Genomic DNA, 27330 nt, shown 5'->3' with positions numbered 1-27330 from the left:
AAATAACTTTTTACAGCATTTTTTTTTGGCCCTGGTGCAACATCAGGCTGTGATAGAAATGACAATAGTCACTTCAACCTGAATTAATACTTTAACCGGCTTGCCTTCCCCCAGTGAGTAGACAGATTCCATAAACCCAGGACTTGGGCTCTTTCCCTTTTCTTCCTGCTCATTCTCTGCATCCCGGCTGACTCAATCCCCACTTAGTGCTCACCTTCACAGGTGACTTCTAGGAGCCTTCCCGGACTCTTCCTGCGTATTCCTGCAGCGCTCTATACTTATTTTTTTTAATGAATTTTTTTAAAATACATTTTGAATTTTTAAAATTTTATTTTATATTTTAATTTTATTATATTTTTGGCCGTGCCATGTGGCATGCAGGATCTTTAGTTCCCTGACCAGGGGTAGAACCTGTGCCCCCTGCAGTGGAAGCACGGAGTCTTAACCACTGGACCACCAGGGAAGTCCCACTCTACTTATTTTTATCAGAGCTTTCATTACACTGTATTATAGTTGCTAGAAATTGTCCCTGTCTCCCCCTAGACCGTATCTTATTCAGTTCTGTATCTCTAGGATGCATTCTACTACCAGGCACATAGCAGGTACATTGAATGAATGAATAAATAAATGCATTTTAGGCTATACTTTTAAACTTTTAAAATATCTTTCACAGGTTGTAGACCACCCCTTTAATAGCCCATTGTTTTCAATCTTTTTTAAGCAAACAATTCCTTTGTTCATGTGAAAACATGTATAAATGTCCACTATGTAAGAGATTAAAGCAAGACTATCCTGGGTGAAGAGGGGCTGACAGGGGGACTGAGAAGTAGATGGACCCCACCAAAGAGTCCTTGAAGTCCCAGAACTTCACAGAACTCAGTTTCAAAACCACAAGTTTAATCTATTACAGAAGGAAGAAAGACCGTCAATTAAAATAAATTGCAGAAAAAAATATGTGGCTTACTTTACTCTTTCCATGTTGGTTGGTGTCTTGTTCTCTCTTTTAATTTAATTAATGTGCTTACCAAAACATCAAAATAAAATAGGCAAAGCAAAATTATAGATAGAGTGAATCTTTACAGTTATAAAGCAGAATTCTTCTCATTTTATTTTCTCTCCTACCCAAATACCAAAAAAAAGCAAAACCAATAAAATAATAAAAATGTCTCTTAATAAGATTAACTTGGATTAAATTACCTACAAACCTTTCATAAGCATTGACTAGAAAACTGGAAGAAAAAGGGAATAAGTTATATGATCTAGTCTTTAAGAGTCTCTGAAGGTGGCATCTTTATCTGTTACAAAAGGGGATTATAAAGAAACCAGAGAAAAATGACTGTAGAGGCCTTAAAATTTGAGCTTAAGTCTCCAGAGCTTTCTTACTTTGAAATTTTAAAATCTTTGTGATATAGAAAGACCAATAAAATATGAGAGTTATGTCAAGAAATTAATTTTGGAGAACAGACTATAGACATAGTCATATTTACTCTCTATTATAGTAAATAGATAAAATATCAGGTGAATAGACTTCACCTGAGAATTTGGCTTAAATAGTGGCACTTTAACAACTCTAGTAATTCATTCTTAGCCTGTCTGATTTATTTCAAGTCTTCCAAGTTTAAGCAAAAATACACTTACATCATCTGCAATGCCAAAGATTTTAGATGTCAAATACTTGAGTATGACAGTTCCAAATAACCAAAAACATCCTTGGATAACCTACAAAAGAAAAATACAGCAAAACAAAACTAAACTGATGCATCATATAGCCATTGCACAGACATAGCCTAGGAAGAAAAAAATAAATGCTTTAATCACACGTGAAGTAATTATCTCTATATACAAGAGAAAATGCCAAAAAAAATGCACCTTAAAATAAAGAATGTTACTCCAAAATCAAGGGGCTATCATCAAAAAGAAAAATATACACAATCTTGTTGTCAAAATTAATATATTTTATAGGAGATTTATACAGCAATTGCAGTTAAACTCCCCTTCTACTAACAGTTTCTTACACATGCACTGCTCCTCAGAAAAAACATGGGTAATACATACAACTGAAATTCTTTAACTACCTATCCAATATTAATCTTAACTTGCTTCAATTTGGCACATTAAAATTGAGCCCTAATACGTTATAAAACTGTTAGATCCTCTGCATTATATAGGATAGTTCCTTGAAAGTAAAACATAAAACCAATGATATATTTTAGAGAAGGAAAAACATATACATTCAAATAGATTGATTCTTACCCATAAACTAAGTTCAGATACATTTATTTTCAGGAAACATGGTTTCATTGCCAGTAAACCCTGCAAGCAGAAAATAACATAGCATACAGTTAATACTTATAGACACAAATTCAGGTACCAAAAAAATACTTTTAAATAATAAGACTCCCAAGAATCTAAAATTCAGCACACTTTCAGTGTTTCACACAGAATCACCACAAGCTCATTTGATTTCAAGAAGCCCTGTTTTATCCAGAGTATTTTAGGTCAGTTAGTCACTTTGTAAAGTTGAAAACAGAATCTCCATACGTAAATTTCTATGATTGATTTCTATGATTGGTTCTGATTTACCTAAGAACCAAGAAGTATATAATAATTTCAGAATTTTAGACAGGTGTCTTATAAGATTTTCCTTAAGTTAAATATTACTAACTCCTTGAATAAACTACAAATGAGTTTTTAACAGATCAACTAAATACTTCTCCTCTATCAAATCTTATTTCTTTCCAGGTACATAATAGACTCCCAAAGTATCGTACCTATACAGATCTAAATCTACTTCAAACTTGGCAAAAATATGCTTAGAGATCACAACATAAATACATGAACCCAAATTGAATCTTTTCAGAAGTTTCTGAATATCTGAGAACACAAAATGTGTTACGATTAAGGTTTCAAAGTGATAACTAGAAATAAAAACAGGCAAATGTGTGTTTATAGTTAAATATGCAAAAACATGCTATATTCTGTACCTGTTGCCATCATTTATTTTTATACACCAAAATACGTGAAATATGCATAATGCTTAATCCATACCTAAGACACACCTCAGTGTCAAGCACCTAGTAGGAAACCTGACACACTGTAGGTGCTCAATAGAACTGAAGAGAAATTTCCTGCAAAATGTACTTAAGATTAGATTTACTGATAGGAAATCTTCCATTCAATGTACTTGTGTACTTCTGGTTCATTGTTGAAAACACAGCATCACCACATGCTAACTGCTAATTTCTGTGCCTAAGTATACTCAAGTCACACAACCTGAAAAGGGTGGTGGCCCAGATTGGGAAGAGGCATATTCCTGGGAAATGGGATCTTAAATAAACATTACTTGTAAAATCAGACAAAGAAATAGCAGATTCCAAATCTGTTAATGGGTTCTAGAAATCAAGAAAGACAAAATGATCTGAGTTACTTAAATGATTATTCAAGAAGTAGAATACATTTCAGTTAAGACAGTGCAGTGTGCTTTCATCTTCAGAAAACCAGCCTAATACTAAAGCACATGCGTGTTAAATATAAGGAATAATTTCTTTCCTCTTAGGTTTGCAAAACATTGTAATGGAGAAACCCACTGGCAAAAAAAGAAAGGAGTAACCACCTCTGGAAGTCCTTAAATTTAGAGAGACTTATATTTAGAAAGTCATCCTGCCAAAAGTGGCAGAAGGAGTTAGATAACCTTTCACCTTTTGCTCTAATTCTATAAGACAGTCTCCCGATAATCTAAATCTGTTCTTGGTAGTGATCTAGTAAAATATAACTGAATCATCACCTGATTTAAACTATCTGAATAATTCATACAAATAGACACAAGGGGAAAAAACTAAAAATACAAGGCCTTAAGCCTCTGATCACAGTGGAACAAGGAGAGACTGCTTGAGATGCCAAAGGGAGGAAAGGGGGTCAGAAAGTGGAGCAGGAATAGGATAAACACTGAAAAGAGGGGAGGAAACAAGAAAAAGAGGAAAGCATAGAAACCATTCTAAAATGAACCCTAGGACCAAAAGTCAGGTGACAGAAAAGATGAGGAAAGGACAGATTGGGACTATGAAGCAAAGCACTATGTTTTCCAGTATTAACTTTTGTTGTGTTTCTTTGGAAATGAGAACTTAAATACATTATCACATATAGATTATTCAGTAAGACACTTGAAACAGTTCTTGTAGAAAATCCCTCACGAATCTCAAGCCAGTGATAAAGAAACTGGTAAACGATTAGTTTCAAAAACAGACATTTACGTAAGGAACACTTACCCAAATAATTACCAAAGAGGAAGCATAATAAGAAGTTAATAACATTGAGTTTCCAAACATCAAAACAAAACAAAGTGCAAGAGAAATCTGGAAAAATCCAAGAAAAATATAATTAATACACAGAAAACAAAAAAAACGATTTTATTCTGAAAATTGCACATGCCCATGATAAACAAAATTCAAACCGTTCCAAAGAGAATATACAAGGAAAACAGCCCGAATTCTATGCCACACTTCAAAACCCCGGAGATCACCACCACCACCAATTTTCTGTGCATCCTTATAGACATTCACATGTACAAATTCCAGTTTATAATTTTTTTTTTTTAAGAATCTATTTTATTTACTTTTGGTTGTGTTGGGTCTTCGTTGCTGTGCATGGGCTTTCTCTAGTTGTGTCGAGCGGGGGCTACTCTTAGTTGCGGTGCGCGGGCTTCTCATTGTGGTAGCTTCTCTTGTTGTGGAGCATGGGCTCCAGGTGCGAGGGTTCAGTAGTTGTGGCACATGGGCTCAGTAGTTGTGGCTCCCGGGCTCTAGAGCGCAGGCTCAGTAGTTGTGGCACACGGGCTTAGTTGCTCCGTGGCATGTGGGAATCTTCCTGGACCAGGGCTCGAACCCGTGTCCCCTGCATCAGCAGGCGGATTCTTAACCACTGCGCCACCAGGGAAGTCCCCAGTTTATAATTTTTTAAAACCACAAATGGAAACTTGGCCCAGAAGCTATGCTATTGCTTGCTTTTACTCTTAGTTTGTATCAAAGAGCTTTACCTACCAATTCAAACCAATCTAACTCATTCTGTTGAATAACTGAAAAAAGTACTCCACTCTAGAGATGTACTATAATTTATTTAACCAGTCCTCTGACTACTTCTGAAAACTTAAGTGCTTTCCAGTTTTGTTTTGTTTTGTTGTTAGTTTTGTTTTTCCTATTACAAACACCGCTATGAAAAACACCCTTATTTATGTATCTTATGTACATGTCAACACATTTATGGGATAAATTACTATCATGGAATAAATGAATCAACAATACACATATTTTAAAATTTGAGAAAATATTGACAAATTGCCATACAAAATATTGTACTCTCCACCAATAGGGCATGAGAGTTCCTGCTGATACGCACTCCTGCCAACACCGTGTATTATTCTTTCAAATATTTGCCAATCTAATCCAAAAAAAAATGTCGCCTCATTGTTTCATTGTTCCATTCTTTTATTAGTGGGTGAGACACAGCATCTTTTCTTCTATTTACTGCTTATATTGTTTTGTGTGTGTATGAATTGTCTATTCCTAGTGCCCATTTTTCTATTGGGCTTTGGTATTTTCCTTAAGCACTCTCTTCATATATGATAGAGCATAGCTCCTTAACAAGCAAACATATTATAAATATTTTCCCAGTTCATTTTTATCTTTCTTTGTAGTATTTCTCTATTGTAGTTGCTTTCTACATTTTTATGTTAGTCAGTTTTTCATTCATTTCCTCTAAGTCTTCAGGATTTAACTCCATTATTAGAAAGCCTTTAAAAATAAAATAATCCAGGTTTTCTTCCGGAAGTTTTTTGATCCACATATATAAATTTCCATATGAATTTTATAATCAGCCTAAGTTTCAAAAATTGACATTTTTATTAGAATTGCCTTATTCTACAGATGTACATTACATTATATTTTAGTTACATCTGTCCAATATTGAATCTTTACATCTGAAAATAATACATGTTTTTTCCATTTCCTTTTTTTTTTTTTTTTTTGGCCACGCCACGCGGCTTGCAGGATCTTATTTCCCAGACCAGGGATTGAACCCGTGCCCCCTGCAGTGGAAGCACAGAGTCCTAACAACTGAACCACCAGGGAATTTCCTGTTTCCATTTCTTTAAGTCTTCTTTTACATACATCAGTAGAAGTATAAAGTTTTCTTTATATAGATCCTACATATTAAGTTTATTTCAAAGTATATTACTTGTTTTGCTATTGTATCAGAAATCTTTTCATATTTTCTGATTTTTTATATTTAGAAAAGTTGCGTTAAATACGCATAAATGAATATAAACTTTCATTGTTTCTAGTAGTAATTAGTTTATTAATTTGGGTTTTTTAAGTATTCAAAAGCATACTTACAATGATACTTTTACATCTTATTTCCTATTTTTGAAACTCTTATTTTTTAGTCAATTTTATTAGTTAATATTTATGCAACAATGTTAAGAGTGGCAGTAGGCATATTTGTCAAGTTTCTGGCATTAATGGGAATAGTTCTACTGATTCATCATTTTGTGTGATACTAGCTTTTGGTTTAAAGTATATGTATGTATTAAAAGTTCAATGAAATATCCACCTATTTTCATTTAATTAAGATCTTAAAAATCAGAAACAGATGTTGACCTTTATCAAATGCTGTTACAATATCAAAGGAAATGATCACATTGTTGATCTTTTTTAAATCTATTAATGAGATAAATTATGTTAACATAATTTCTAAATAAGCCAATCTTGCATTCTTGGAATAAATTTACTGTCATGTTATTTTTTTTCTTATATGCTTACTAAATGTTAACGGCCCAGGTCCTTGGACTCTTTAACCAATAGAAATTGATAAGAGGCCAGATGAGAATTTCAGGCAATGCTTAATCAGGGCTCATGCTGCAGCACAAGGGAGCGAAAGTGAGAAAAAGGTACCCTTGCCCACACCCGGAGAAGAGCTGCTTGGATCCTTACATGGGGTAACAATGGGGGTGGACCCATGGGCTGGGCAGGAGGCCTAACTTAGGTGGCCTGCCCATGCCCTTGGAGGTGCTATGTGCAGGAATCATGTGCAGCTGCTTTTTGCTCCCAGCACCTCAAAAACTTGTAGTTTATTTCTGGCCTTTTTGTATCCTGTTGCTCATAATTGCTCCAGCTGTGCATGGTGTAGTTATTTTAGTCACTGATAGTTTCTTTGTATCTTATTGCTCAATGGAGACTTTTGTCCAGGTGCAGGCACTCCAGTAGAAGATACCAGGTCCCAGCCTATCTCAAATGGGTAAGGAACCAAATTCTCAAAATTTTATAACAATAGCCTTTTTCCTTAAGTGCCACAATTTAAAATCAACTTTAAAATTTCCCCAATCAATTTTGGCAAAAACTAGCAAAATATCATCACTTTGAATAAGCAGATTCATAACCAAGAATCAGGCAAAGCACTGCTAAGGGTATTCAAGAGAAATATAAGGTAGTATTAAGAAAGGATGTGTCAAGGGTCTGGAGAGATATTTGGGGTCCATTCCCCCAATTAATTTTTTCCACTGTTCAAGGTTTATTTATTCTTTTAGTTGGTATAACACTTAGATAGTTGGCTGAATTATTTATGTCGATTTTTCTTTTTTACATTACATGGCAATGTACACTATTCTGATATATATAGTACATAAAATAAGATTCTTTAGAACAGTTACGCACAAGACATGCAATACTGGATTTATAATCAATCCCAGGATGTGACTAACTGGAGAAAAAAAAGTTGGACTTGGCATCTTGGCTAAAGGAACCAGCAGTTATATAACACAGAGTTAAATACACATCTGGTTTGAAGGGCAACTGCAGCATCTGCAACATTGTCAGTGGTACCTCTTGAGGAAGCAGAACTATTTTACACGAACCAATTTAGGACCACACAAGATAAGTGCCATGCAGCATCAGGATAGAGCTGCAGAGTTTTATGAACCATTCCTATTGCTAAAGTTAGGAAATTGACGTTCTTCCTAGGCTGTCTTAACATTACTGCTTTAGTCACAGATTAGATATAAAGGTCAATATGCACAACCTCCATTCCCAACTCTGGTAACTTCTCTGCTCAAACCCTCTAAGGGCTCTGATTCTCACTTCAAGGAAAAACCAAAGACCTTTCAAAGACTTACACGACCCTATAGAGTCTGCCCACTAACCTCTGGGACCTCATTTCTAATGACCCTTTCCCTTCTCACTCCAATCCAGCCACACTCTGCAGATTCTAGGACACACCAGTATATCCCCACCTCAGAGCACTTATGCTTGCTGCTTCTTTTAACTTAATGGATGCCTCCTCATCTAACCCCATGTAACCTTCTCAGTGAGGCCTTCTTTTCCCACTCTTTTAAATGACCACCTCCCTACCTACTCAGTAAATCCCACTCTCCTTGTCTGCTTTGTTTTCCGTAATAGTGTTTACTCCCATTTAACATATTGTTTATCTTATATATTTGATTTATTTCTGTCTATGTACACTAGAATATAAGCTCCATGAGGGAAGAGATTTTTTAAATTGTTTTTATCACTGTTGTATGCTAAGGGCCTAGGAAATGTTTGACAAATAACTGGTGCTCAAAAATATCAGTTAATTTAAATATGAAGAATAAAATTTGAGGAGTATTATACTGAGAAAATTGAGAACTTAGAAGGTACATAATGAAAGAGAGATATTATAAGTTATTTTAGTATCTATATCTTTTTTGAGTATCTATATTTTAGCAGATTAAAAAAAATAAGAAAACACCGTGAACAACTTCATGTCAGTGAATTTTAAAACTGAGATGAATGGGAAAATTCCTAACAACATAAAAGTGCTAAAAAATGACTCAAGAAAAAATCTAAATTGTCCTATTATCATTAAACAATTAGATCAGTAATTTAAGATCTGTCCACAAAAAAAAAAATAACAGGTCCATATAATTTAACAGGCAAGCTCTGCCAAACTTTCAGGGAATATTCCTCCCAATCTTACAAAAAATCTACCACAGACAGAGAAAGTAGAAACACAATTAATTCTATGGGGCTAGAATAAATCCGGTATCAAAATCAGGCAAGTGTAGCTGGAGGATTCTGGGGAAATGGTAGCATAGGGGGCACTAGGAATCTGTCTCCCCACCTAGACAACAAATGCTACTTGACAAACTATCTGATGGAACTATTTGGGAACTCGGGAGTCTATCAAAACTCGCAACTTCCAGGAGAACCCCTAGATGGGAAATTGTAGTCAATTTCAGTAAACTTTAGCTCTTAGCTCACCAGCAGCTACCCATCCCTCATAAACCAGCCCTAATGCAAACAGTCATGCATGAGTTTAAAAACACAGACAATGAAAGCAAAATCACAACAAGTGGGGCCAACCTAAAAAAGCTTCTGCGCAGCTAAAGAAACAATCAATGACAAGAAGAAGCAACCTACAGAATGGGAGAAAACGTTTGCAATCTATATACCAGATACAGTTAATATCCAAAATATACAAGGAACTCTTACAACTCAGTAGCAAAAAACCCAAAAATAATCTGATTAAAAAATGGGCAGAAGACCTGAATTGATGGTTTTTTGAAGGAAGACATACAAATGACCAACAGGTACATGAAAAGTTGCTCGATATCACTAATCATTAGTAAATGCAAATCAAAACCACAATGAGACATCACCTCACACCGGTTACAAAGACCTTTATCAAAAAGCCAAGAGGTAAGTATTAGTGAGGATGTGGAGAAAAGGGAACCCTTTTCCCCACTGTTGATGGGAATGTAAACTGGTACACTATGAAAAACAGTATGGAAGTTCCTTGAGAAATCTGCAGGGCAGAAACACAGACACAGATGTAGAGAACAAACGTATGGACACCAAGGGGGGAAAGCGGCGGGGGGTGGGGGTGGTGGTGTGATGAATTGGGAGATTGGGATTGACATGTATACACTGATGTGTATAAAATTGGTGACTAATAAGAACCTGCTGTATAAAAAAATAAATAAAATTCAAAAAAAAAAAGAAATTAAAAATAGAACTACCATATGATCCAGCAAATCCACCTCTGGGTATATACCCAAAAGAAACAAAAACAGGATATCAAAGATATATCTGTACTCCCATGTTCATTGCAGCATTAGTCACAACAGCCAAGACATGGAAACAGGCTAAGTTTCCATCCATGGATGAATGGATATTGAAAATGTGGTGTATATATACACAATAAAACAGTATTCAGCTATAAAAAAGAAGGAAGCCCCTGCCATTTGCATCAACATGGATGGATCTTGAGAACATTATGCCAGGCGAAGTAACCTATTCTGGAAAAGACAAATAATGCATGATTCCACTTATATGAGGTACTTAGAGTAGTTAAAAGCATAGACAGAGGAAGCAGAATGAGGGTTTCCAGGGCTTGAGGGGAGGAAGGAGAATAGGGAGTTATAACTCTATAGGGTATAGAGTTTCATTTTTGCAAGATGAAAAGACTTGTGGAGATAGACGGTGGTGATGTTTGCAGAGCAATAAGAATGTACTTAATATCATTGATATGTAAACTTAAAATGCTTAAGACAGTAAATTTTATGTGTATTTTATCACAATAAAAAAATGGAAAAAATTTTTGGAAACAATTCCATACTTTTTTCCTTTTTAACTATAGGGATTTAGGAGTTTATAAAGCAACTATGGATAATAAGTAACTAGTTCCATAGTCAGTAAGCGACATCATAAAGTGTATATAATTTACCCAGGCTAGGTTCTAATACAAACTAAACCTGTGTAATGTTAGTACTTTTATAACTATAACTTTGAGTCAAAGCCCTCATTGATAGTTGCCTATGTGACTGTGTGATTGACAGACTCTAAATGCTTAACAATTACTTGAATTTTTATTGCTATGTAAAAAAAAAAAACATATTAAACAGTTTGGGGAAAAAAACTCAAGTCTAAAAAAGGATAAGTACTGTCCAATACCATTCATGAGCAGAGATTTAAAACCCTAACAAAATAATAGCAAATGAATCCAGCAATATAATTAATATAAAAATTGTTTAGTCCAGAAAAGCATGGTTTCTTAATGTAAAAAATCAATTAATGTAATTCACCACAGTAACATATTAAAGAGGGAAAAATACAGAGGATCATCTAGACAGATGCAGAAAAGCACTTGATGAAGCTGAGCCTTTATTAATTTCTTTGAAAAAGTGTTCAAAGCATAATGAGGACATATTAAAAGAACAAAGAAGCCAGCAGGAAGTAGCTGGCCAAATCGGGAACAATTCAAGCATCAAAGCAAATAATGAAAATAGTGGATTACATTGCAGTGAATAAAACAGATGCCATTTTTTCCTTGGACATAAGAGAAAAATTGATGAAAAATCTGAATAGGAGTGACACAAAAAAGGAAACACAAAGGGCCCATAAACATATGAAAAGATGTTCAACTTTATTGAAAATCAGAGAAAATGTAAATTAATTTAAGGCCATAAGATACCATTTTATACTCTCCAAATTGACAAAATAAAAAAAGATGTAGGACAACAAGAACTGTTATACGGGGCTTCCCTGGTGGCACAGTGGTTGAGAATCTGTCTGCCAATGCAGGGCACACGGGTTCGAGCCCTGGTCCGGGAGGATCCCACATGCCGCGGAGCAACTAGGCCCGTGAGCCACAACTACTGAGCCTGCGCGTCTGGAGCCTGTGCTCCGCAACAAGAGAGGCCGCGATAATGAGAGGCCCGCGCACCGCGATGAAGAGTGGCCCCCACTTGCTGCAGCTAGAGAAAGCCCTCGCACAGAAACGAAGAGCCAACACAGCCATAAATAAATAAATAAATAAACCCAAAGTTTAAAAAAATAAAAAATTTATTAAATGAAAAATTAAAAAAAAAAAGAACGGTTATACGTTACTGTTCAAAGTAGTCTAATTATTTCTGAAAAACAATGCAATATTAAATTGTGAAGTTGAACATGTATTTAATTTACCACCTGAAAATTCTACTACTATGTAAATACCCTAGAGAAACTCAATATATATGCCCCAGGAGGTATGTGTAAGAATGTACACCATTATACATAAAAGGAAAACACCTAAATGTCTTTCAACAAGAATATGGATAAATATATCATGCTTTATTTATACAATGGAAAACATAAAGCAAAGAAAATGTCTGAACTCCAGCAGCATATAAATTTCAAAAATCTGAGTGAAAACATACGTCTCACAAAAAGAAGAACATTTTATAAACCTTAAAAACAATACTAATATTTAATAATAAAAATATATTATTCAGGAATAAGTAGATGGTAAAGTCATAAAGGAAAGCAAGTTAATTATAATTTTAAAAGTCAGGATAGTGGTTATCTCCAAGAGAAGTGAGGGGATGTGGTCAGGACACACAAGGGCTTCAAAGTAATGACGGTTCCATTTTTCAATTGGAGGGTAGGCTCATGGTTGTTCATTTTAGAACTCTGTTCATAACTTCTCTATATGTTATAAATGTCCTATTTATATGTATCAATTATTAGAGAATAAAAAAATATATGGCTGTAGTATAAACCCTGACAGTTGTGGATTTTTTCTTCTTCGTAATACAAGTGTCTGACTTAAAGCTTTTATTGCGATCCACTTGAAACATGGCTATCTCTTGAATAAACATATTGCCAGCCGCATGACTAGATAAAGGGTCAGGCCACCTGCCCCCACTGAGGCTCCTTTGTTTTAGAGATCTTGGTTAATTTCAACAACTGACCTTTGGGCCAGTTTTTTCTCTTCCTGTGATTTAAACTCCTACTTGTATGTTTTAAATTCACCAAAAAAAAAAAAAAAAAAATGAGCCCTCAAAATCCTAGGCCCCCATCCTGGACCCCAGTAAAGGTAGAACTCCAGGGCATGCTTGTTCCCTAACTCTCTCATGCCTCCTCCCAACACCCCACGACATAACTGTGTGGTCCCAGGTGTGCTGTGTAATTTCCAGGTCCTGTAAGTAAAACCTTGGTTTTTTTCAAAGTTTCCTGATAGTTATTGCTGAAGGGCATCTTGCAATCACAAGAACCACAAGTGCCTGTCCAACCACAACATTGTTATTGATAGGCTGAGACCAGCACAAAACAACAGCATGCTGTAATTACATTAAAATTATAGGAAAAAGAAAATATCAAAATTGTAAGAACTAATGACAGAGAAGACAAATGATTTTAAAAATCAATATTCATCAAAATCAACCATCCAGCCTTAAGACCTTTGCCCTGGTTATTTCATCAAACTAGAATATTCTTCTCCATGACATCTACTTAGCTGACTCCCTCTCCTCCTTCCAATCTTTGCTCCACTACCCCCTTCTCAATAAGACCTCCTCTGACCTCCTCATGTGACACCTCAATCTCCCATCCCTTGACACTTGGCCAGTCTGACCTCCTTGGGGTACCATGACTTGTCCTTTTCCATAGCCCTTACCACCTTCTAACATACTATATAATTTACCCATTTACTATGTTTATTATTTATCCTCTGTCTTCTTCCTCCACTCTTTTAGCATGTAATCCACATATACGCTGGGATCTTTGCAGTTTTATTCACTGATATGTCCCACATGCCTGGATAGTTTGTGCTCAGTAAATGAATACTCCACTTCATTTTAACAGAAGGCTCCTGGATAATATACCATTCCATGTTTCTCTTTCACGAATTACCTCTTTGACTAATAATGTATAAGTTGGGCACAAACTCAAATCAGGTAATTAAATTTTCTGGGTGGCCTATTTAAAACAAGGTCTGTTAATTATATCACAGTTTTTGAATAACACTTGTTTTAGTTATGGAATTATGTCAAAACTAGTTGCAACCATGAATAAATAAAATACTAATCAGGAGTTTGTTTTAAGGTCCAGGTAAATGGGAAAAAAAAAAATTTAAAAACCATTACCATGTGCATAAAAATGATCTTCCGTAATTTGCATATATCAATGTATCCCACAACATATACTGCAAATAACGATGCAACCTGAAATTTAAAAAGAAGTTATATTAAAAATTAAAATTATATATATAATGAATAGATTAAAAAATTAAGAAAAGATTATCTTTATTTTGCCTCAAATTTATATTTATATTGAAAGTAAGTTCTTTAGTTTCCCTCTTACCTGCTAATTTATTATTTATTATGGTCAATATATTAATATAGCACATATCGGTTGATTTTTCTCTTCCATTCACATCTCTCTCAATTAACCATGTAAATTATCTACTTTACGGATTATCCAAACAATACTCCTTTTAATGTCAGAGTGACTCTACTGCCAACATGTACAATTACAAAGTGCCTTGCTCAATCAAAAAATATAAAAATTTAATTATAACATGTGACAATACATAATTGGGGAAGGTACATTAAACTAAAAAATAATTATATGATGCGTGTGTGTGTAAAAATACACTGAGTTCTGCTTGTTAATCAGTCTTTACGAGTATCTCCATTAGTGTTCTCTTTCATTTATACAAATATTCAAGTGTTGGGCATAATCAAATTTATCAAATTTCAAACTAGAAGTACTTTCACTACAAAGGTATTTTTAACTTTTTTAACAGTTTTGAAGAAAACTGTGTATGTATTTACCAAGGATTCTAAGAGTACTGGTGTTATTTATATGCATTAATTGATTATATGAATTAATTGATTAAATAATTTACCTCAGTAAAGTATAGAGAGGTATTATGTCAAACAATGCCTCTCCACCTTTCTTCATGGAAAAAGCAATTCAAATTAAATTCCACGCTTCTCCTACTACACAAATATGGTTTAAACAAATGGCAAAACAGCTGAAACTTAAACATGTAACTTAAGTTCCATTCATCAGGTTTTTTGTCTCCAAATAATCTACAACAAATTTTCCCAGTAGCAAGAAAAACAAGGTCTCCCTTGACCCAGATTTCTCCATGGGGAACATGGCACTGCTGAAGGGTGACAGATATGACACAGTAGCTGTGGAGAAGTGTGTTGTTATTCAATGTAAGCCCGAAAGAGGGGCACAGTACTGCCTACCCTCACTCCATGCACCTCCCCCCAGTTCCTCCCCTCCCCTGCCAAAAAAAACAAAAAGCAGGCCATCTCCACTAAGTGAAAGGATAGGAACTCTCCCTTTCCACTCCAGGGGCTAAGCAATACACAGCAGGCCTACAGGGTAGCATCTTAAGGAGTGACCCTCAGGGACATTTTAAACCAGAAGCATTTAAAATGTCCTCAAACTAAAGAAGACAAAGGAGTCTAAAAGATAAGATCAAAGAAAGTATGAAGTACAAATAGAGCCTCTTTAAAAAAAAAAAATGATAGAAGCAGCTAACTTGATGTCTTAAGTAGCAGGTAATGTGTTAAGACTCTTACATACATGACCCTATCTAATCCTAAACACAACCCAACAGAGTAGGGTCTTTCATTTTCTCTACTTCATAAATGAGAAAACTGAAACTAAGAAAAGTTATGCAGTTTGTCCAACTCAAGCAGCCAGTGAATAGAGTTAGGACACAAATCCAGGTCTGACTTCATTTCTCAAGCAAGACATCTCAAAGAACATTAAAAAGCAACACTTATACTGCTTTATATGCATATGAATATGGCCAGTATAAGAAAGAAGCAGAAACAGTGGTGGCAGGGAGAAATGAGCACACATTTTACTCCCTCTCTCAACAAGCGACCTTTACCTTGCTTTATAGACCTCTATTTGAAGGGAAAGAGACAGACAAGAGTATGTGGAAAGATGATAAATATATTACAGGCTGGTAAGGGAGTTATATAAAACATAAATTGTTTAGCTATTTTTCCTATGTTATCCTATGTGTATTTATCCTGTGTGTAAGAAAGTCCACTATTATTCACAAAAACATTTTACTTAAGATAAATACTACAGTCTCCTTAAGAGAAATACTTAATGTTATAACACTAGTTCTCTTTTAAGCAAACTAATATTTAAGAAAAAAGATAGGCATTCTTATAAACGAGTTAAATAAATGCATTCTACTAGTAAGTAAATAATTAACACCCATTAATAAATAAATCATATATTTCCCTACCCCGAAATTTCTTTCAAAATATGGACTAAAAAACTTTTTAGGACTTAGAATCATATAACATCTCAGTTCCATAATTTTAGACAAATGAGTTCTCATAATCAAGCTCACTAAGCTTAATTCGTTTTAAAAATATAAGCACCTTACCTGAGTAAGAAGTACAAACTGAGCAAACTGCCATGGAAGCATAAAAAATACATTGGAAATGCAGAGTGCAATCAAGCTTCCTCTATAAAGTTTTGTAGCCCTTAAAAAGATAAAATAAGTAAGTTTAACCAGAAAATAGTCTAGCTTGGCTCCAAACCACTGCAAATTAGAATCTCTAAACATGATCTGGTTATAACATAAACCAGATATAAAATGAACCAATGGATTAGAAATTATACCTCCTGACACTAAATTACAACAATTTCCTATGAAAAGTAAATCCCCAATATAACTGTAAAAAACAAAGCTTTCCAAGGAGAGAGAGGGCACCTAGGTCAGTGTATCCATTGAGATTTTTCAAACTATATTTTGGTGAATTCATAACCAAACATATTTAAAGCTGCATTCAATAGATTCATTTGGAGAGACAAACGATGTCTATGAAAAAATCACAGAAGTAGCAGATTCTAAGTGCTAAGTATTCTGCAGACAAGCAAGCAAGTATTCAGGATACAGGCTGAGCAGCTGAGGGAGGTTTTGTGGAGAATACGGGATAAAAGTTGGGTCCTGCACAGGTAGGACACAGAAAAGAGGCAATGGCAGGGGCCCTTCTGGAGTCACATTTAGAGGCTTCGCTTTGGTCCTGACTTGTAATGCAAGGGATTTTTAGGAGGGTGAGGTGATTTTATCTCTCATGCTAGTTTTAAGAAGTACTTTTCTCCTAAATCGGGGAGCCAGTGTGAAGCCCCCAACATGCCTAACATCTTCACTGTGGCTGGTATTAGGTGATTTATACAAAACTGAATTTCTAAAAATACTTAAAATTCAAAATTGGACAAAACCAATTTGTTAGGATAAAATATCTTTCTAACCTTATTTGTAAATGATGTTTAGCATTAGGAAAAGTCTATTCTAGCTTTATAACAGTATCCTTAGTACCTGCAGCCCACATGAACATTGCTCAGCCTCTTCCTGGCTCACTCAAGGCATTCACCTCTCCACCGCCCCACATCATGAGATGTCAACTCTAGGTGGAAACCGAGAACTAGAGGAAATGGCTGCTCTGCCAAAGAGAGAGAATTCAGTAATAAAGATGAAATATCAGAAGACTTAAATGACCACTAGAAATTAGGCTGTCATCCTTCAGAAGAAAGGTAAGAAGTTTACCATGACTCTAGGAAAGGAGGATGTGCTTTTCCCCAGCAAAAAGGACTGCAGTTGCCAAGAAAGCAGAAGGAAGATGTCAACTAGAGAAAAACAAAGAGAATGATAAAAGCCCTTGAAGGAAGGAAATTCCCTTACCCAACACTTTTTTATAAAAACCAAAAGTAAAGACAAGAATGAGGAGGTGGATAAGGCTGAAATGACAATGATTAGGAGGCTAAAGAAAACATAAAGAGCTTATCACAAAAGCACCTGACAAACAAGACAAAAGAACCTAACAGAAAGCAGTCCCTGAAGCCAAGAAACAGGAGTTGGAGTAGCTCCACTGTGGTCAGCAGAATTATAGCCTCCAAAGAGGCCCACTACATGGCAAAGGGGAATTAAGGTTACCAATCAGCTGACCTTCAAATAGGGAGATTATCCTGGATTATCCAGGTGGGCCCAATGTAATCACAAGGGTCCTTAAAGTCAAAGAAGAAGGTTGGAGTAAAATGACTGCTAAGAACTCAATCCACCATTGCTAGCTTTGAAGATAGAGGGGGCCACAGGTCAAGGAATGCAAGCAATCCTCTAGAAGCTAAAAAAGGCAAGAAAACTGGTTCTTCCTCAGACTCTCCTGAAGAAGTGCAGCCCTGCCGACACCTCTATCTTAGGATTTCTGAGTTACAGAACTGTAAGATGTAACATGATAAACCTGTTTGTGGTGATTTGTTAGAGCAGCAATAGCAAAGTAGCAGAACCTTCTACAGTCCACCTCTCGGGATGGATTAAAGGAAGCAACACTTAGCAGGTGGCGCAGCACCGTACACGGCTGCTCAGATCACAGCACATCAGCAAGGGAATATGAGAAGAATCAAAAGTTTGCCATCACTGGATTTAAGACAGAAGCAGAGGTAGAAGAAAAGCAGAAAGTAGAGATTGATGGGCAGTCCACTGCTTGCACTGTATTGGAGGAAAAAAGCCAAGATCAAGAACGCGGATGTGGAAACACAGCATGTGCAGTGATGAATCAGACACTCATACGGCACAACACTTCCTCCTGAAGTGTTTGAGAAGAAAACCTCTATCAAAGTGCCCCAGAACTAAAGGTTATGAATTCAGAGTTCATCTTATTTGAAGATGCTAAAGAAGTTCTAATTTTCATAATAAAAGAGGAATTTAAGGGACAGCAATCAGGCTGGAGTTGCAGAGACTTTAAAAGCTAATACAAAAGCTGCCACCCATCCCACATTCTGTGAAAGGCTGGTCTAAAAACCCTACATAAGAGACAAAGCCACGTAATGGCTCTGTTCCTGTTGAGATCATCACGGGAAATAGAACATTCAAAGGGTTTGATGTAACAGACTTCAACCAGTTCTCCTGAATTCTGCAGATCACTGAAAGGAGTTCTTAGTCCGGGTCATCTTCAGATTTTCATCATGCTTTGTTCTGTTCTTTCATACACCCTGTTTTGTTTTATCTTCACCCTCTGAAACAAGGCAGCATCAATCTAGATTCAATATCTGTCAATAGAGAGGGGAGGGAACAGTTCTCGGTCTAACTCTCTCCACTCTTGTAGTGAGAAACATGGGAGGGCTCAATCCAATCCTGAGTTTCTAGCAGGAATTATCCTAGCATACCTTTATCTACTCAGGTGGTTTCTTTCTACCCCTACGATCCAATTCTCAGGGATGCTAAACAAACACAGAAAGAAGAACTACATGTATTAATGTACCTGACCACACCTATTCTATGAACCGTTCTTTGCTTTGAAGGGCTATAGCTTATGGGATACACCCTACTGCCACCAGCTTTCCCTCTTCTTTCTATTTTTGGAGGCTGCTGTGGTGGCAGAAAATGGCTTGGGAAAGTAGAGATGGCAGAACAAGTGGAAGCAGATTTGCTGCTCCTCGAGCAGTACCCGTGGACCACTAATTAAAGGAAAGAAGACTAAAAGGCAGATCAAGAAAATGTTTTGGGTAGTAAATATTTTGAAGTTATACTCTTAAAACCCCTTTATGAATTCAACCTAGCAACTGCATCAACTTAATTATTTTATTACACTTTTTATACTGGAAGTTTAAAAAATTCTAGCTTAAGTTATTCAATGCAAAACAAACAAACAACAACTACTAAAGATAAGACAAAGTTACCTGAGAATATGAGTCACAAGCAACATCTGAAGTACAAGGAACGGATACGAGAAGCTTTCGCGGAGAGGAGGTGTCCACATCACACGGGTACACTGAAAAAAAATTCATATAGTGTATGGTATCTTTGCCAAAGTTGTTGAGTAAGACATACCAAGCGAAAGCTGCTATGAAGTTTTTTCCACAACTTAATGGTGTGCTGGAAAACAAGCTACTAACTTTTCTACCAAGAGCAAAACTGGAAGATACACACGGCATAAGATCTTGAGCAACAGTAACATCATGAATTGTCAACAACGAAGTCCTAAAAAACTTCAACTGTAGCCTAAAAGGAAAGTAGGGAAAGCACCAGCAAGAAAATGTTCTGCCAAAAGTAAAAACACTACATTTGAATTGGTTTTGAAAATGAACTATAGTTTGTCTTCTTTCCCATGAATTTCAGCAAAACTATCCATAACCAATATTTCAAAACTCCCTGTGGTCATCACTGTTAGTATTTTTATTGACAATGCTGCTTAAAAGGAGCACTCCATTTTTGTTTTTACTTCTTCTTTGACCAAGCCACCCTGGGCTGCAAAATATTTAAAAGCGGCACTGGGGATCAAATAAGATAACAAAAGTCCTAAAATAGTTAAGTAGCAACCTTTCTGAAAAGCTTACTTTAGACTTAATTAAATAATGCAGTATCCCAGTTTTAGACTCCATCATGTTTCTGCATATATACTAAATATATTAATAAGTCCATCTTTCAATTTAAAGAAAACTGCACTGGATTAAATGTGAACAATTTGATATTACTACTACTAAGCTAGTCACACTAGAAGAAATCATTACATCTTTCACGTCAAGCAGGGCTACTTTAGAGACTATATAGTATTACAAAGACCACAGTGGAAATAAGTCTTTCCTTTATTTTAGCTCTACCTCAGACTATTAGATATTTCTTCTACTGCTATAGAAAGTTTGAGCCAATTTATTCCTCTTTTTTAACCAAAACTCACCATTCTCTATGAAATTAACATAAATATCTATTTATAAATGAACTGTACATACAAGAGAATATGAAAAGATTGAAAAAGTCTTTAAAAATGTATATTTGTTGTCACTGAAATGCAAATTTAAAAATCTGTTAGTTTATTAGATTAACTAGAGATTTCAGTATGATTGACAGTAGAGATATACAACTAAAATTTATAAGGCTACCAATCTCTATGCAAAAACCAATAAGAAAATATTTAAACTATGTAATACACAATTTGAAAACTTTCTTCATACAGACTGTTCACCCATATTTATTTTGTTACCAAATACAACTATGTTGTCATCCCTTAGAAATTCATTTCTCTTAATAGCAGGAGTCACAGTTTGCTAAAACTTGATTACATCCTCTGTAAAGTAAGGATAAGAAGGCTCACTTATAAATTGGTAACAAAGAGCAAGGTTTTCTCCTTCTAAAAAGTTAAGAGTGAATGAATTCATATATATGTGAAAGTGCTTCTTATTGTTTCTCCAATAACACAGGGTGCTTTACTAGATCTGGTACTAACATAATTGCTGCTCCAGATGACACCATATAATATGAGAATAGTAAACAGATTTGTTTTAATCATACCTTAAGTTTCAACAAATAAATATTTTTTATTTAACTATAATTTTAAATAGAAAATAAAAATCTATAGTTCTCTCTATAGTTCTCTTTATAGGTTCAAATGTAAGAATGAAAGGAGGAAATATACACATGTGAACTGCTTCAAAAAGGGTTACACAAATGTATTCTATACTCTGACAAAGAATAAGAAATCCTTTAATTGTGAAAGTAAACTCAATAAAAAATCTTACACTGTTTTAACTGTCATCATCCACTAAATAATTTTTAGCACACATTTCATAGCACTGAATAATACTGCAACATAACACTGCCTAGATATTGATGACAACAGGCTTTTAATCTATTTTCTGCTTGGTGAAGGCTGAATTTTTTAATCATGTACTCAAGAAACAAAAATGAAGAATTTTAGCAATAAACAGCTTCATTTTTCAACCTCTACTTTCAAATAGTTTACTTATTCTATTAGAGATCTAGCATAATCTAATTGATTTCTCTTCACAGTTTAAAAATAGGAATAGAACTGACTAGTCAATTATAAGTTATAGTTAGTATCAAACAGATCATGTTTAAGGCTTGTTCAAGAGTTTTAACTAGAGTTAATCTTTGTAGGATCAATTGTAACTTGTTGGTATAATGTTTGGGTTTAAAACAAATTATCCCACCTCTGACTGCTGCACTGCTATGTTAGCTATAATATTGCTTTGAACACTATACTTACAAGCGATTCCAAAAAAGATTTCTGACCACCATGGGTTTGGCTACTCTTCTTCTGAGAATGGTGCAGGTTTAAGGATTCAACTATCCAGATATCAACCATAATAATGCTAGGTGCAACAGCTATCGTTTGAACATCTTCTATCTGATGTTACTTAGAGCAGTCCCATTGTTTAGGTAGACCCTTAGCTTGGCATGGGCTTTGTGAGGCTGACGGGACTGCACCTTGATAATAAGTCAGGTAGCTTTCTTGGAGTCTGTCTCTTTCTGTACCATGTACTGACATGCTGCCCAAATAACCAGTCAGTTACAATTTGAATATGTAATACAATTTTGGCTCACACGAAAATTAATGTTTCAGTGATGTATAATTGCTATTATTAAGCTTTACCATCTTAATAAAGAATTTCTACTGGTTCTATGAAAAGAAACATTTACCTTTCTTGTCTCTGAACTTCTAGGATATCACCATATCCTACCATAAAGTTTGCATAGAACTTCTGTGAAATCAGTCAGCTTTGTTGGATAAGCAATAAATTACATCTTCATGACTCTATCCTTTATAGCAATGACGCAACCTGACCATTCCTTACTTATTTAAAATATAAAAAGCTGACAAGATGTTATCAATATCAACTCTACCACCTTTACCATGTGGTTGTAAACTAAACTTCTCAAGGTTATCAACATAATTAGAATTCTGTATACAGTATTTCTGAAGGTATTTGTCAAGATACAAAGGCAGTATAAACATAAACAAACAAATGATTCTAACTGTATTAAATGGTAACATAACAGAGAAGCAAAAATAATCTAGGTATATTTTGAGCTGTTTTACTTTTGAACTCTGTACCCCCTTAGTAGAATATAATCTTAGGAAAAAAAAGAACAGCAAAGAAATCTTAAACCTTACTTAGTAGGTTTGTTATTGGTAATCATAGTGTACTAATTCTAAAACGATTTTGTGTATATTATAGAATAAAGCAAGTAAGTAAATACATTTAGATTGTGGGGAGGGAGGAGATACAAATATGGAATGGGAGAAGGCAGGGTTTATACTACTAGATTACTAGATTAGAATTATTGGAGGAATCAGTATGAATTAAGGAGCTAAAAGTGATTACATCCAAGCAGTAATAAGCATATCAAGCACCCCACTTGTGGTCTCTAGTTACCATTTTCCACTAACAGGATCCAAGATTCCTTGGAAAATAGCTGATTCCACATCTGGGGGCAAGACAGTACGAGGTGATCTTGAAACACCTTTTTGTGCAAGAAAGTAAGTGTTGAAAGAACACTGAGGACATATCAAAAGGGCAGAGAATAGTACCCCTCCCCCCCCCAAAATACACACACACACACACACACACACACACATTTGTTAGGAATTAATCTAACAAAAAATTTGCAAGACATAAAACATTGCTGAAAGAAATTGAAGAAGACTGATATAAATGAAAGAATACCTATGTTTATAGATGGGAGATCTGATATATTTAGAATGTCACTTCTCCCTAAATTGATCTAGAGATCAAGGCAATCATAACTAAAGTCCTAGCAGGTTGTAAATCTGTTGGGGGAAGGAGGAATCATGGAAAGCTGATTCTAAAATTTATATGGAAATACAAAAACCTGGACTAGCTAAAGCAACACTGGAGAACAGAGTTGGAGACTTTTTACTACCAGATATCAAACTTTTAAAGCTACGATATTTAAGATAGTGTGATACTGGCTTAAAGATAAATAGAAAAATGGAACAGATTTGAGAGTCTAAAAACAAATGTACAAATATACAGTTACTTGATTAATGACAAAAGCACCACTACAATTCAATGGGAAAAGAATGGTCTTTTCAACAAACAGTACTAAGTTAATTGGATATTCAGATTGGGGTGAAGAAGCAGTGAGGAACAGGGAGGAAGCAGAGAGAAGTCACAATCTCACACAGTGCTTAGCTTCCAGGAACTTGCTGAAGTCGAATCCAGTGATGGACTGAAACTAAAAAGCTAAAACTTGACCCCCTCCAAATTCAATTGCTGCTAAGATCAAAGAGATCATGCCCTGGGCTGAGCATCTGGGAAACTGGAGATTGAGCCACAGAGCAGAAATCTCCTTAATTCATTTGAAACTGGAGGTAAACTAAAACAAATTAAAACCACAGCCCTGCCCAGCTTAGCAAGACTTATGGTGGGATCAAACTGCTCAGGCCCTTACCCTACATGCCTGACACAGGAAAAGATAATCCCTCTCTGGGAAAAAAACAAGCAAAAACAATTATCTAGTTCAGGCTTTATCATTCTTTTATACAAAATGTCTTGCATAAAAGAGAAATCTATGAGACATGCAAAATACAAAAATATAACCCACAATCAAAAGGTAAATTCTAGTTAAATCCACAGATAACGTGAATGTTGGAATTAGCAGACAAGGACGTTAAATAACTATAATAATTAGGTTTAAAAATTTACAGAAAAAGATGGACAGAATGGGTAAACAGACAAGAATTTTCAATAGAGAAATGGAAGCTCAGGGAAACAATGAAATTCTAAAATTGAAATTTATAATATCTAAAATAAACAAGTCACTGGATGGGCATTAAAGCAGACTGAATATCAGAATAAAATACCAATGAACTCAGGGATATGGCAAAATAATATATCCAAATAGAGACAAAGAGAGAAAAAAATGAAAATTAAAAAAAAAAGATGGGGCTTCCCTGGTGGCGCAGTGGTTGAGAATCTGCCTGCCAATGCAGGGGACACGGGTTTGAGCCCTGGTCTGGGAAGATCCCACATGCCGCGGAGCAACTGGGCCCGTGAGCCACAATTACTGAGCCTGCGCATCTGGAGCCTGTTCTCCGCAACAAGAGAGGCTGCGATAGTGAGAGGCCTGCACACCGCAATGAAGAGTGGCCCCCGCTTGCCACAACTGGAGAAAGCTCTTGCACAGAAACGAAGACCGAACACAGCCATAAATAAATTAAAAAAAAAAAAAAGATGAAGAGAGTATCAAAAAGCTGTGGGATAACATCAAAAGTTGAACATACATGGAATTAGAATCCTCGAAGACAATATGAGAGAGATTGGGGAAGACAAAATATTTGAAGAAAAGATATTTGCTAAAAGGTTTCCAAAAACTGATTTAAAAAAAAAAAAAACCCATGGAACAATGATGTTCAGTGAAACTTAAGCAGGATACATACAAAAAAGACCAAATTTAAGTTCATCACCATCAAACCAATAAAAATCAAATATAAAAACAAAGCTTTAGGGACTTCCCTGGTGGCACAGTGGTTAAGAATCCACTTGCCAATGCAGGGGACACAGATTCGATCCCTAGTCAGGGAAGATCCCACATGCCGTGAAGCAGCTAAACCTGTGAGCCACAACTACTGAGCCTGCGCTGTAGAGCCCGCGAGCCACAACTACTGAAGCCCGCGCACCTGGAGCCCGTGCTCCACAACAAGAGAAGCCACCGCAATGAGAAGCCCACGCACCACAATGAAGAGTAGCCCCCTGCTCACGGCAACTAGAGAAAGAAAGCCTGCACGCAGCAACGAAGACCCAACGCAGTCAAAAATAAAATTAATTAATTAATTAATTAAAAAAAACGACGACGACAAAAAAAAAAAAAACACACAAAAAAAAGCTTCAAACCACCACAGAAGATACACATTACATTCAGGACAACAATAATAAGAGTGACAGATGACTTATGCAACAATGGAAGCCAGAATACAAAAGAATGACACTTAAAGTGCTGAAAGATAAAGCTTTCAATCCAGAATTCTTATCCGGCAAAATAAGGATGTTTTTAGAAAGGCAAAAGCTAAGAGAACTTATGGGCAGCAGATCTTCACCACAATGCTAAATAAAGTTCATAAGACTGAAGAGAAATTATACCAGATGGAAACCCAGATCTGCAGGAAGAAATGAAGAACACCACTGAAACCCAAACTAAAACGTCCAGTTATTAAAGATGACTAAGAATTAACTAGGCACAGATTAGGAGATACAGGGGGAGGGAAGTATGCAGGGCTAGGAAACAGCATGTGCAAAGGCCCTGAGGAAGGAAAAGGAACAGTCCTTTCTGGGAACTAGAGGAAGGAAGGACAGCAGGACTGAGGCAAAAAGAAAATGCCCTGGAGTGGTGAGACGCAAAAAGGGTCAGGTCACGAAAGATGTTGTGGCTAGTTTTCTACTACATTAGAAGCTAGTTTTCAAATCTACATCAACAGATTCATTTCTAGCTAAGACTAGCACACTCTCTGTTTTTGGACTTTTGGAGTTAATGTAAGTTTCACAAATAGGCACACCACTCAATAGCCTGAATAAATAACACATCTTGCACTTACACTATTGTCCAAATTAATGTAAAAAATATTTAAATCATGTCCCTCTTCTGCAGGTAACCCTCCATGGCCTTTCCATGTGCTCCAAATGAACTTTACAATGACTGACAAGACTACAGAATCGGCTCCTTCCACACGCCACCTCCCATCTTTCACTGTCTGGCCTTATCCCTTCCACTCCCTGCTCTTCCACAATGGCCTCCTTGCTTCTCCCCAAATAAACCAGTACTCCCCCACCTTAAGCAGAAGATTGTCCCACCTTCACATGATTATCCACAAGGACAGGGGTCTTTGTTTTACTAACTGACACATCCCCAGCATCTACAAGTCCTGACATACAGTAGGACCTCAATATATGTTGTTTTAATTGAGTTGAATAAACAGAAGACTCAGAATAAATATCCTGGCCAAAACCTTACCATCATTAGAAAGGAAAGCAAGGAAGGGAGGAAGGGAGGGAGGGAGGAAGGAAAAGAAATTAATAGTCAAAAATTGCAGAAAAATATTGCATTTAGGTTTTTTTTTTTAATGTACCCATCTAAATGATTTAAAAGCTAAACAAAATTGTTAGCTTTCATCTTAGCAATAATTCTCAACAGGGACAGAATCAACATTTAATAAAAAGCTTAATAAGTGAAAACATCTGCATAATTTTTATTATGAAATATATAACCTCAATATTATTGCTCATTACTATGAGCAATTAATAGCTCTTTTATTGTATTTTCACATTTTTCAGATTTGAAGGTTTTAAATTTGTTTTAAATAATTTGATTAACCATTTACACTACATAATTTGCAGTTCTTTTATTAAAGCAAATACTTTCCCTTGTAAAATCATCTGAGAAAAAAATATTTTAAAAAGTACATCTTATACTATCTTAGACTCAAGTACAGAGCAAATTAAATAATAGAAATAGAAAAAAGCAGGTAACAATTCACAACTATTTTTTGGCACATAAACCACTCACTCACATGATTTAAATAACTCTTCTAAGAAAGAAGGGTACCAATTAGAAACTGTCTAGAAATTCCAATGAGGCAAACACTGATTCTCTGGAAATGTTCACTAAATGCATGAATGGGTACCTATCAGAGTAGATGCTTCCCCTGCCTTATAAAAACTATGTACTTTAGGCAACATTTTT

General features: G+C 35.6%; 1 protein-coding gene across 2 annotated transcripts in view; it reads right to left on the bottom strand.

The window, feature by feature from the left end:
* Nucleotides 1-27330, bottom strand: part of DPY19L1 (dpy-19 like C-mannosyltransferase 1) — a 96693-nt gene that overhangs the window by 29175 nt on the left and 40188 nt on the right. For both annotated transcript variants that reach the window (XM_059933620.1, XM_059933621.1), the window contains exons 8-13: nt 19512-19603; nt 16216-16315; nt 13931-14008; nt 4266-4352; nt 2254-2313; nt 1639-1719 (exon numbers count right to left, since the gene is read on the bottom strand). In XM_059933620.1, coding sequence (XP_059789603.1) covers nt 1639-1719; nt 2254-2313; nt 4266-4352; nt 13931-14008; nt 16216-16315; nt 19512-19603 — 498 coding nt within the window. The remainder of the gene's footprint in view (nt 1-1638; nt 1720-2253; nt 2314-4265; nt 4353-13930; nt 14009-16215; nt 16316-19511; nt 19604-27330) is intronic.

This window comes from Balaenoptera ricei, chromosome 9 (genome assembly GCF_028023285.1).
Source record: "Balaenoptera ricei isolate mBalRic1 chromosome 9, mBalRic1.hap2, whole genome shotgun sequence".
Taxonomy (NCBI): Eukaryota; Metazoa; Chordata; class Mammalia; order Artiodactyla; family Balaenopteridae; genus Balaenoptera; species Balaenoptera ricei.
This window is presented reverse-complemented; position numbering and strand designations above follow the sequence as displayed.